At 46.7% G+C, this 12,563-nt stretch overlaps 1 protein-coding gene and 1 non-coding gene across 11 annotated transcripts in view; one reads left to right on the forward strand and one right to left on the reverse strand.

The window, feature by feature from the left end:
- dst (dystonin) overlaps nt 1-12,563 on the forward strand; it is a 200,013-nt gene that overhangs the window by 148,315 nt on the left and 39,135 nt on the right. For all 10 annotated transcript variants that reach the window (XM_024388277.2, XM_024388279.2, XM_024388278.2 and 7 more), the window contains 7 exons: nt 375-501; nt 1,112-1,162; nt 1,670-1,905; nt 2,180-2,309; nt 2,723-2,922; nt 3,139-3,640; nt 3,856-5,324. In XM_024388277.2, coding sequence (XP_024244045.1) covers nt 375-501; nt 1,112-1,162; nt 1,670-1,905; nt 2,180-2,309; nt 2,723-2,922; nt 3,139-3,640; nt 3,856-5,324 — 2,715 coding nt within the window. The remainder of the gene's footprint in view (nt 1-374; nt 502-1,111; nt 1,163-1,669; nt 1,906-2,179; nt 2,310-2,722; nt 2,923-3,138; nt 3,641-3,855; nt 5,325-12,563) is intronic.
- Nucleotides 6,122-6,197, reverse strand: trnav-uac. The gene has a single exon. It is a non-coding gene; the product is annotated as a tRNA-Val (tRNA).

Genomic DNA, 12,563 nt, shown 5'->3' on the forward strand with positions numbered 1-12,563 from the left:
GGGAAAAACGTCCAATCTGATTTGAACTGTTACAGTGTGTGTCACTGAAAAAAACTATTAAAGGCAAGAAGAGAGTGACAAACAATAACAAAATAGGTCAAACGTGAAAGATTAAAACACAAATCCCTCGATGCTTAATAACACATTGGCATATTGAATCATTTGTGTCACGAGAAAAAGCACAGATTAAAATGAAATACATTTTAGTCTCGATGATGCAACGCTCCAAATGTCCTTTGTTTGGCCCTGCCTCTCACAATAAACACTCAAGACATACTCATTCAGTGTTCTCTCAATGCAGGTATGAAAATTGCAGCCCTATTCTGGATGGCGTTGTGTAAACTATGTTATTGGTTTGATTGATCTCTTCTCAGGCTCTAATGGAGGAATGGACAACCAAAGGCTCTGCTGTCCAAGATATAAATAGCAAAGGATCTGCACTATGTAGCCTCATCAGTGTTCTCACATCTCCAGCCAAGACCAAGATGTCGCATAAGTCAGGTACTCTCAAAATGTTTGACTCCCTCGGAGCAGTTTGGGTAGTGTTCAATAATGAGAAAACAATGAAACTGAGAGATTGTTGATTGCAACACATTTTGCTACACTGTACAGATGTAGGATCTTAATTTGATCACCCTGTTCCTGGAGAACTTTCCTGCAATGCTGTATTTTAGGTTTAAAAGGGCTTCTGAAGTTTGTAATACCCACTTTGAAGTTTCAGACTTGATTTTGCCTTACAAAAAGATGTATCAGCCCCTACAAAAATGTTCATTTATAATCCGCAGAGTAATTCACATTTTCTGCAGAATTGTTTCCCTCTGTAGCAAACTGGCTTCTTCTTTGGGGTTTTAGGCTAGGTTTCTGTATAAGCACTTTGTGACATCTGCTGATGTAAAAAGGGCTTGATAAATACATTTGATTTGATGAGTGGCTCAAATTAAGATCCTACATCTGTACGCTACAAAACATGATCCTGATATAAATGTCACCACACTGATCATACAGTACAATGATCTTTTCCATGTATTTAACACCCCAATAGAGTTTAGTTTTCTTTTGACATTTGTACTTAACAAATAAGATATTTTGCTTTTTATTGTTTCGCAACCAGCTGTTACTAACAGTGATGGCCCCGGAAACCATGCCTACCTAACTAATAAAGGTAATTTTTCTCTACCAGTATATCGTGTTAGGAATGTATAAATACAGTGTTCCAGACCTGTACATTATCATAACAACATATCAACTCATCATCACAAAGGTACATTTAATGGCTTGTTAGGTTGAAATGATCTGTTTGAGGTCTTTGCTTGATCTAAAGGATGTTTAGAAATTCTCCACAAAGCTGGGAAGGATACTGTACTTATCCTTGGTTCTCCCTACTGGAAATGTCACGTTTTTAATCTTCTTTTTGCATTTCAGTGTTTTAAGAACACGAGTTCAATACGTTTTCTATATACCTCCAATAATATAACAAGTCATTTCAAATCATCTGTATTTAGATCACACTGCAAAACAATATAACACAATACATTCACCAACACATGTTTGATGTGTATACATTTCCAGTAGGGCTGTAACTACTTACAGCAATGCCTTGTCCAAGTTATTGTTGTTATGAAAGGCAACCTGTTTAGTGTCTAACACTCTAACCTCTAACCACACACAGAGCTGATGGTGGTACAGCAAAACATGTCGTATATCAACGAGGGCCACAAGAGTCTGGGAGAAGTGCTGAAGGGCCGGGCTACAGAGCTGTCTGTCCTGGTGCAGGAGGTGACAGAGGCCCAGAAGGAGACAGACACCATGATAACATGGCTGCAGGATATGAAGAAGACAGCAGCATCCTGGAACTCTGCGTCCACAGAGAAAGACACCATGAAAACACAACTGGAGCAACAGAAGGTAGATTCAGCCAAGGCCTGGTCTGCATAGAAACTTTCTACAGTGTACTACTTGTTGTCATTATGTTTTATTGCAGTAGAGATGTAATCCATCCATCCAGTGGTATCATATAAAATACCACATTTTATTCATGGTATGCAAAATGCTCTGTGGGAAGCCAATGTTTCAGGCAGGCGCCTCTTGTCTCTAGTCTTTGCATCTCAGAGTGCCTGAGGAGCCAATAGGTCAAATATATGATGGTTTTAGTCAAGCGATATATCTCTCTTTTTCTCAGGCCTTTGAGGAAGACATGAAACAAAAGCACGAGCAGCTCCAGAAGCTGAGAGAGAAGCTTCTCCATCTGATTGAGAAACACCCAGACTCTCCTGAAGCAGAAAAATGGAAGCAGATGCTGTCACAGATAGGTATGCAGCAGAGGAGGCTGGTGGGGGGAGCTATAGGAGGATGGGCTCATTGTAATGGCTGGAATGGAATTATGGAAGGGAGTCAGACATGTGGGTTCCATATGTTTGATGTGTTTGATATTGTTCCATTTATTCCTTTCCAGCCATTACATTGAGCCTCTCCTCCTATAGCTCCTCCTACCAGCCTCCTCTGGTATGCAGTATGCACCATCCCATCTATCTGTTTCCATATGGTTAATATCTACTGCATCAATGCAGAGCGCTTTGCCTAGTGTCAGTCCAGTCCACACATCCGCTCCCCCTTGTCAGTATACCTGGCCTCCCCCTCACCTACAGCTAAACCCTAATCTGTAGGGGCTGTGCAAAGTTCAAGTTGCAGGGGTGTTTTGTGCTGACCGATGTTTGTTCTTCAGACACTGCCTGGGCGGATGTGAGCGGGTCGGTGGAGGACAGGAAGCAGCGTCTGGAGGAGTCCAACAGGAACCTGGACGTGTTCCAGACCACTGAGCCGCAGCTCCGCCAGTGGCTCTCAGAGAAGGATATGATGCTCAGTGTCCTGGGGCCCCTCTCCATGGACCCCAACATGCTCAACACACAGAAGCAGCAAGTCCAGGTACTTCACTATGGGGCATATTAGTTACCTTTGAAATTATAACCACCACGCACAGTTCAATGTCAATGTCCCTTACTTCAGACGTAAGCTAATGTTAAAGATTTTTTGTCTGCTGGCCAAATGTTAAGGTGTGCCAAAATGAATCAAAATCTATTAAGACCAGTATTAAACACCAGCCTTGCTCTTTATTAATTTCATGTTGACTTTCCCCTCTAGATCCTTCTGAACGAGTTTGACAGCCGCAAGCCACAGTTTGACCAGCTTCACGAGGCTGCTGCTGCTATCCTGAGCACATCAGGCAAGCAGGACCCCTCCTCTGGTGGGAAGGTGGTGAAGGATCAACTGGCTGCCGTCACCCAGAAATGGCAGGGCCTGACTGGGCAGCTGGGCCAGAGAGCCGGCCTCATCGACCAGGCCGTGGGGAAGTCAAGCCAGTTCCAGGATCTGCTGATGAGCCTGAGCCAGAGCGCCGCCTCACTGGAGACCCGGCTCAACAGCCAGCAGGCCCTTAGCAGTCAGCCTGACGTGGTGAAGAAGCAGCTGGAGGAGGCTAACACCATCTCTGGTCAGCTGAGGGAGGAGAGGAAGAGGCTAAAAGAGGCTGAGACCCTCTGCTCTGAGCTTTCTGCCCTGGTCACGGAGGACTACCTGAAAGCAGGCCTAGACAGGCAGCTGGAGGGGGTCAACAAGCCTTTCAAACAGTTGGAGGACAAAGCAGGTTGGGCTTTGATTTAATTTGCGTTCATTTTGTTATATGATATGTTCTTTCTCTTTAATGAGAAGCTTTAGGCTATAAAGCTGTGGTTTAATATCTTAAAATTTGACTGCCATCAAAGGAATTTCATGATGTGGGAGGCATTGCCATTCTGAATTATAAATGTATGCTTTGTTCCTCTGCCTCTAAATCACAAAAATGTACATGCTCTTCTTTAGGGAAGCGGATCCAGCAACTGAACTCCGCATTCGCAAGCTCCCAGCAGTTCCACCAGGCCTCCAAAGACTTCCAGGGGTGGATGAACGGGAAGCTCCAGGAGCAGTCTAAACTCCAGGCCATCTCGGCCCAGGTGGAGACCCTTCGGCAGAGCCTGAAAGAACAGAGTGCCCTGCAGAAGGCCCTCAGTGAACACGAGGAACCATACAGCACCATTGTCAGGGAGGGAGAAACCCTCCTCCAAAACACTGACGGGGCAGAGAAGGTGGCGATGCAGGGCCAGCTGGCTACACTGCGCTCCAACTGGGACGATGTGAAGAAGAGCTCGGCTGAGCGCCAGGATAAGCTCCAGGGGGCGCTGCAAAGGGCCCAGAAGTATCACGAGCACGCTGAGAAGCTCCAGTCCTGGGTCCAGGAGTGTGAAGTCAGGGAGGGCAGCGTCAGGCTCAGCGTGGACCCAGCGGAGGTGGAGAGCTCCATCTCCCAGCTGAAGGCCATCCAGAAGGATGTGGACAAACACAGAGGCCTGGTGGAGCAGCTGAACACTGCAGCTGACAGCCTCCTGGAGGTAGCCAACGCAGACACGGAGGCCGTCAGGGAGGAGAAGGCGGCCATCGGGCAGAGCGTGGACCGGGTCACAGATGGGGTCCAGAACAAGAGAGAGTCTCTGGAGAAGATCTCACAGAGGCTGAAAGAGTTCAACGACACCCACAATGAGGCCAAGGGCCAGCTGGCAGGGGCTAAGAAGCAGCTAGATGCCCACACATCACTGGGGGTCCAGGCCTACAGCAACAAGAACCTGACCAACATGAAGGCCCAGCAGAAGAGCCTGGATGGAGTCAACACCCAGGTTGAGCACCTGAAGAGCCTTGCCCAGGGCCTGGTGGCTGATGTCCCCGAGGCAGACGGGGTGACCGACCTCCTACTGCAGGCCGACAGCCTGGAGAAAGAGCACGGCTCCCTCAGCAAGGATGTAGGGGAGACCTGCTCCACCTTGGAGGGCAAGCTGCAGGGCATCGGGCAGTTCCAGACCAACATCCGCGAGATGTTCACCCGCTTCGCAGACCTAGACGACGAGCTTGACAGCATGGCTTCTGTGGGCCGTGACCTGATCACCCTTAAGGAGCAGCAGGACGGTATCAAGGGCTTTGTGGAGAAACTGCAGGGGCTGATGGCCGACACGGCTCGGGGAGGGGACAGCTGTAAGAAGATGCTGGAGACTGAGGCCTCCCCAGACCTGCTGGGGCTGAAGAGAGACCTGGATGGTCTGAGTAAGCAGTGTGGCAAGCTGATGGACAGAGCTAAAGGGAGAGGGGAAGAGGTGGGGAGCACACTCACCCGTCTGGATGAGCTTTACTCCAAGCTACAGCAGTTCACCAACAAACTGGGCGGGGCTGAGGTCAAGGAGGAAGGTCAAGGGTCAGTTGGCATGGAAACTGATGTCATCAACCAACAGCTGGAAGCTTTCAAGGTAAGATGCCAAGTAAATGTAATTCCTAGGCCTTTACTGTATTATCAGTCTTGGTTGCCAACACATGGTGAATCCTCTTGGTTTTTAATGATGGAAAAGAATGTCCATGAATTTCCATTTCATGTCTCACACATTGGATACATTATAGTATCATGTTATTACAGGACATGCTATGCTATTGTACTCTAGCGGGATCACTTTCACCACCAACTCAACTGGATGACATAACCCTGCCAGAGAGATATCATCCTTACATACAGCACTGCCCTAAAATAACCATTAATAACACATATCATTACGTAGTGTCTGACAGCCTCTTGTAGCACTTGGAGTAAAATAGGTACCAGATTAAATCCAAGTACTTTAAAAGCAGGTAAACAGTAATGACACAACACATCAATAAACAAAGTGCATTAGAAAACCATTACACCATTTGACCATTTCAAGGCTCGCAGAAAATGTGGATCTAGCATTCGTCTGTCGATCGTTTCAGCACGCTGTGTTTTAGGGACCACCCACTGTAGACATGTGACTGATGACATTTTTCACTCTATTCAACATGTAACATTGATGCACACTTCCTAAGTACTCTTGGCCAGCAAATGCTATTGGTGTGTCTGAACCCTCCAATACACCCCCTATGCCTCTCTAGAAATAAATTCCTGTGACTTTCTTCATGCAATAAATTATTTTGGGGATGTTGCGTTAACCCATCTTACATTTGAGTCATTAAGCAGATGCTCTTATCCAGAGCGACTTACAATAGTGAGCGCATACATTTTCAGATTTGTTTATACTGGTCCCCCGTGGGAATCGAACCAACAACCCTGGCATTGTAAGTGCCATGCTCTACCAACTGAGCCACACGGGACCAGTGGTATTGGAAGTTAAACAGCAGGGGCTCTCTAGGTTTCTGCTGGGCCTGGTGGCCTTGTGCGTGACCCTCTGTCTGTGGATCCCTCAGTATGTCGCTGAGCATCTGGTCCAGACAAAAGAGCTCTGACTGGCCCAGCAGCCATTGTGGTGGGTGGGTGACAGGCGACCCAGGGGCCAGCTTGGGACCAGTAGGATGTTGTATGTTGCAGTGGCTCAGGGTAACTGACTCCTACTCCCCTCTCCCTTTCCTTCTCCTCCCCTTTAAGAATGGCCTGGTCAGTGGTCACTCACTCGTTGGCATGAAAGAGGGAACAAGTGCTTTGTCTCATTATATAGCCCTACCTGCTAATTGACTGGTGTTTGAGCATCTGTTTCTCCTCCTATGTGTTTGAAAGAAGCGGACATGGAGTCTTAAAGTCTGTCTGTGGATGTGTTTAGATGGTGTGTCTGACGTTTCTGTGCCTACTTCCCTGAACTTTCCCCTTGTTGAATTTAACACTACACAGGGCTTTACATTTCTGTGTCTACTTCCCTGAACTCTCCCCTTGTTGAATTTAACACTACACAGGGCTTTACGTTTCTGTGTCTACTTCCCTGAACTTTCCCCTTGTTGAATTTAACACTACACAGGGCTTTACGTTTCTGTGTCTACTTCCCTGAACTTTCCCCTTGTTGAATTTAACACTACACAGGGCTTTACGTTTCTGTGTCTACTTCCCTGAACTCTCCCCTTGTTGAATTTAACACTACACAGGGCTTTACGTTTCTGTGTCTACTTCCCTGAACTCTCCCCTTGTTGAATTTAACACTACACAGGGCTTTACGTTTCTGGTTGTGGAACATCTTGAGGTGCCATTTCGCTACACTCACATTAACATCTGCTAACCATGTGTATGTGACCAATCAAATTTGATTTGACTTGATTACCGTATATCATACCACTGCTGTTAACATCAACAATATCCAGTAGGGTTGTCTGGGTTCTACGGAGATGGAAAGGAAGCCAGAACAGTAGCCAGAAACTGTATTCCTGCAGTGGAAACTTCATTCCCGTACACATACAGACCTCCACAGACTCCTTCTCCAACGAACACATGAACCACTACGAGGAGATTGTACTCATTCAACACTGTTGTTTTTTTTGTATTTACAGTTTTTCTCTCCTCAGTCAAGTTTCTCTTCGATTTACACCATGTAGCTTGGATGTATAAAAACAATCATTTACAGTAGGCTCTGTATATAATTAAACAACAATTATATTATAAAACACTTTATTTTAACACGAGAGGGAATGTAAATAAAACACCAACATCATTGTGTCATAATATTATATTTTGTTGAAATATCAGTGATGAGTAAAACAGGGATACTCATGACCAAGACTTCTAGCTGGAAAGAAAGCGCTCTAAAAGCCTGTAAATGCCGTGAGAGTTGGAGGGGGATTAACCTATATTCAGATTGGGACAATTTGAATGATTGTTCATGGGCTGAACGTGCCATAACAAAACATTGTATTACATGTTTCATAGTACAGCATTACACACATCTAAGGAATTCATTTAATGTTGTACATTCACAAACATCAGCCTTTAGATAAATAAATGTCATATCAAATTATAGGTCTAGTAGACCTGTAATTTAATGGTCTGAATGGTAGCTGGAATTTAAATAATGTATATTTGTGCTAGTTAAGAGGGTTTGACTGGTAACCATGAACCATTCCATAATGTGAAATACTACCAGCTGTTGCTGAGCACCGTGTTCCAAGCTGGTTGTTCTCACCCTCTCACCCTTTCATTGTCCGCTCTCTGTCTCGTTGGGTAGGCCTGCACACAGACACGTCAGCTGCTAGTGGAAAATCAACGCTGTACTCATTCATGCCACTAGCTCGTCTCTCTGAGAAAAAAGTTCCCTGGGAATAAGGAATCACAAAAGACCCCTAGTTAATTCCATTACAGCACAAGGTATTTCTTAAAACCGGTTTGAAGCTCGGAAACCTGTGGACACAGACTAGACCGAGACCAGAACAGAATTTGATGTCTGCCATGTGAATAGGGGTTTCATGTAGTCTATAATAATCCTGCTCTGTGTCTTTGTAGATCTGGTACTTGGTGTATTGTGGGGTTTCATTGACAGCTGTTGTGAATGAAATAAACATAAAAAGGTAGCAATACTGTCAGTGAACTGATTTTAGGTCAGGGCTCCCGAGTCCATGGTTTCACTCTTATGGTTGTTCAGGAGATCTGGAAGGTTTGCTGGGGACGATTGGTGTATGTAGGCCTTCATGATAGTTAGTGTGAGCTCAGCTCAGCTGACGAAACCTGCTGGGGGTTGGGGAGATGGGAGACGTGTGAGGGCCTCTTTTTACTGCTTCTACTCAGACATAACATCAGTGTCTCCTGTGAACCTAAAAGGAATGTCAACCTCCTGAATCATAGCTATTCCTCTCACTGAAGGAGATGAGGGGAAAAGGCCGTTGGGGAGACCTCATCCTGTAGCCTAGCTTACTCACTGACCCCAGCCATGATACACTCTCCCCAAGGTGGAACGTGAAATGTCCCAGAAGGATCTGAGTTGGTTAGCTACACATTGTTTTTCTGGGACGGCAGGGCACTTTTCATGGTGACACATTGCATTTTTCCGTTGTGTGTTGCGATTGTGATTCACCTAAGACATTGGAGAGATTCATTTATTCCTGTGTTTTTTAGTTACTCTTATACACAAGCAAAATAAGCTTTTGAATTTGTCTCATTAAATGATTTGTCTAGTCCTTGATAATGGTTTTCGTTTCATTCACACCCGTTGTTGTGACTGATGAGCAGCTCCGTTGAAAGAGATATTTCATGTCTCAAAAAAATGTGGCCCTTCTGCAACCTTTGGTCTCAATAGCCTGTCCTTGTGAATATAGTAAGAGTTCTGTGTAAGTGCTCTCTATATGTTTCGAGGGATATATGCAAGTCATTTGGATTGGTTGATGTCTATCCTATGTCGGTTGGAATGGGCATTTTTTGTAGAGAGAAGTCGCTGTCATAGTATACATTTTTAAAATCTTATTATGACCCATTTGTCATAAATCTCATTCTTAGATCAATATCCCAGTTTACTAAAATCCCATTGGATATGACAAACCAGTGAGTGTGGGCATGGAGAACTGAAACAGCATTGGTCCCTGGAAAGAGGAAGGGCAAAGAGAGGAACACTCTCTTAATTCAATGTCTTGATTATGTCAAAAGTATGTGGGATTCAGCTGCTGAATATCCTTTCTCTAAACCCCACAGATCTCTTTAACCGCTTATTAATCTTTATCAGCCTTCCGTTCCCCTGTTCTTTCTCCTCTCAACCACAGAGAGGGCTGGTGGTGGAAGGAGTTAGGATGGTTCAACGCCTCTCTGTCTGTTATCAGCCTTCTGTGCTGCACACAGTTCAATAAACACAAAATTAATTCCTCTCATTATCTCTCTCTCTCTCTCATTCCCCCTTTCTTCTCTCACCCGAACCGGGTCACTCGCCATAAAAAAGCCACACCATGACATGGGCTTGGCAGAGCTGTGGGTGTTAAATTACCTGGGACCTGTGCCTCCCTCAGCATTCCAGAGTAATTAAGAATATCTGCAGGGTCCACAGCAACCATCCACAGGAAAACAACGGAGAGAGAACAGAGAAAAAAATAAAAACATTGAGATCTATTTCAGCACTGCGGTGATGTCACCAGTGATGTCATCAAAGTGGGAGCTGCAGCTGCCTGCTGCTCTGGTGTTTTATTTTTTTCTTCCTTAGGAGATAGAGAGAGAGAGAGAGAGAGAGAGAGAGAGAGATGGTGCCAGGACACAGAAGATGACTAAGAAGTTAAGTCATATGGACCGTGGAGCCAGAAGGGGAGAATTCAAAGAGAAAAAAAGGGTCAAGTGTCTGACCAATCAACATGTGCCGGAGCAGCCCTCAGTGGCAGATGTTGCCTGAATAATGAGAGAGCGGGGGCGGGGCCTGCAGCCAGGAGGGTGTCTGTCATTGTAGGGCGAACCACCAGAGATGCAGGGCACCGGCTCTCCTCTCAGATCGCCCTTTGTTTTCATAGAGCCCTGTGGATTTATATCAGGATATGCCACTTTGCACTGAAGCTCTCCCTCAGCCTACATGGATACCAGAGATATTTGAGGGAGAAAAGGAACACTTTTAAGGGATGTTTATAGTGGAGCAAAGGACGGACTGGTAAAGAACAATTATAATGATGTTTTGACAATGGGGAGAACAGCACCAAGTAGGGAATTCTTTGAGGACAGGTGACTCAATGGACAATGTGTTGTTCCAGATACCGATTGCACAGCCTGTGCACATTCTGACTGAGGGTGATATATGTGTCTAGTGTTATTGAGATCCATTCTGACTGAGGGTGATATGTGTCTCTAGTGTTATTGTGGTCCATTCTGACTGAGGGTGATATGTGTCTCTAGTGTTATTGAGGTCCATTCTGACTAAGGGTGATATGTGTCTCTAGTGTTATTGAGGTCCATTATTTTAGCTGTTTGAATTATCACGATTGGGAGGTCTGTGTTAGGTCTGTGTGTATAGAAGATGTACTTTCATTATTTCTGGGGGGCTTGTTGCTTTTTCAGCAAATAATTGCAATGAAACCACATACCTCAGACCACATTAGTATATTTAGGGTATTATTTTATTATCTCTGAGTCAGTGCAGTTGGATTTAAGATGGGGAAACCTCTTAGCAGACCAGACTGCCTCCGCCAGAACCCCTCCTGTGTGGGCAAAGGGGAGGAGGAGGATCTAAACATTGATGACTGCTACGTTCCCCAGAGATCCATCTACGACACTGTCCGCCTCAACGAGCAGATTGACTGTGGCTCAAAGGGCAGCCTGGCTTCCAGGCACTTCAGTGGTACCCCACCCTACACACAGCGCATCCTGGACATGAGCAGCCTGTGTGGCAACGGAGTCCTCACCTCCTCCAGCGCATTTGAGCTCCGCAGCCGTGAGGTATCCAGGATGGAGTGTGCCATCTTTGATGGGCTGAAACTCAACGGTGACGTCATCAGGGGAGCGGGGACAGTGCTCTCTAAGCCTCATCTGGGGCAGGGAGGGGAGAAGAAGAAGGAGCACCCGCACCACCGGTGCTCCTGGAAGACTTTCGCCCCCACTAACGAAGGGGAGTACGCCAGTCGCGGTGGCACCATGTGTTCAGACGGAGTGGATAGGTTGAGCCATGGTCTGGCCCATGGCAGGAGGGGACGGAGTGTCACCAACTCCCTGACTTCAGAGGAGGACTCGGGCCTGTGCAGCCCCACCGCAGAGAGGGAGCGCCACTCTAACCGGGCCTCCAGGAAACCAGGCACCAGGAGCCTCTCCTCCTCTGAAGCCATGCACATGTCTGGGGAGCTGAAGCCAGGCCGCTCCCTCAGCTCAGGGCAGGAGGAGTTCCCCTTCTCCCCTGTCAGGGACAACATACCCAGGACACTGTACCACCCAGGACAGAGAAACTACCCTGTACGGGAGTCCCAGGAGGGGAATGACACCTGTGTGACAGACCTGAGTGAAACAGATTTGACCATCACTAATGGAGAATACAGGGACTCCACAGGCAGGCGCTCCTCAAGATCAAACAGTAGGGACTCGACTGGCAGGAGACGGTCCTCGAGGTCAGCCAATAGGGTCCAAAATGGAGTCTATAGGACGCTAGCAAGCTACGATGAGCTCCCCACCGCCGAGCTGCAAGAGGACATGTCCTATCAGTCAGACTGTGAGTTAGTCAGTGTGGTCGTCACACAGCCAGAGCCCTATGTGAGTTCTGGGCTGCGGTCAGAGTGTAGGCAGAATATGGGTGTTAAACCGTTTGACTTGCAACACCACGGAGCTATTGAACCACAGAAATACAGCATGGAGGACCTGGAGGACTTCCTGTTGTCAGTGGAAAGGGAGGCTTGCTTGGCCAATGGCAGTGAGCCACGGGCGTATCAAGAAATAAGGGACGACGAGATCGACAGCCTGTTAACTGCTATAGCCGCATTTCCCGAAATGGACCTCATGGGTTTCGCCTCCCCCCAGGTACCCAAAAATAGTCTCCTCCTGTTTCTATCTTCAACTGGGCCAAATAAATACACATTTTGTTTGAAAGATATGGCACTTTTTATTAGTGTTGGGCTGGCTCTGGGCTGGCTCTGGGCTGGCTTTGGGCTGGCTCTGGGCTGGCTCTGTGCTGGCTCTGGGCTGGCTCTGAGCTGGCTCTGGGCTGGCTTTGGGCTGGCTCTGGGCATTCCTTGTTTATCAGATTACATTAGGCCTGAATTGAGTTTAGTCAGTCAGTCAGCCTGCCCTGTGTGTCTGTCTGGTGTGCTCCTACACAGCTGTGCAC

This window comes from Oncorhynchus tshawytscha, linkage group LG25, assembly GCF_018296145.1.
Source record: "Oncorhynchus tshawytscha isolate Ot180627B linkage group LG25, Otsh_v2.0, whole genome shotgun sequence".
NCBI classification, from domain to species: Eukaryota; Metazoa; Chordata; class Actinopteri; order Salmoniformes; family Salmonidae; genus Oncorhynchus; species Oncorhynchus tshawytscha.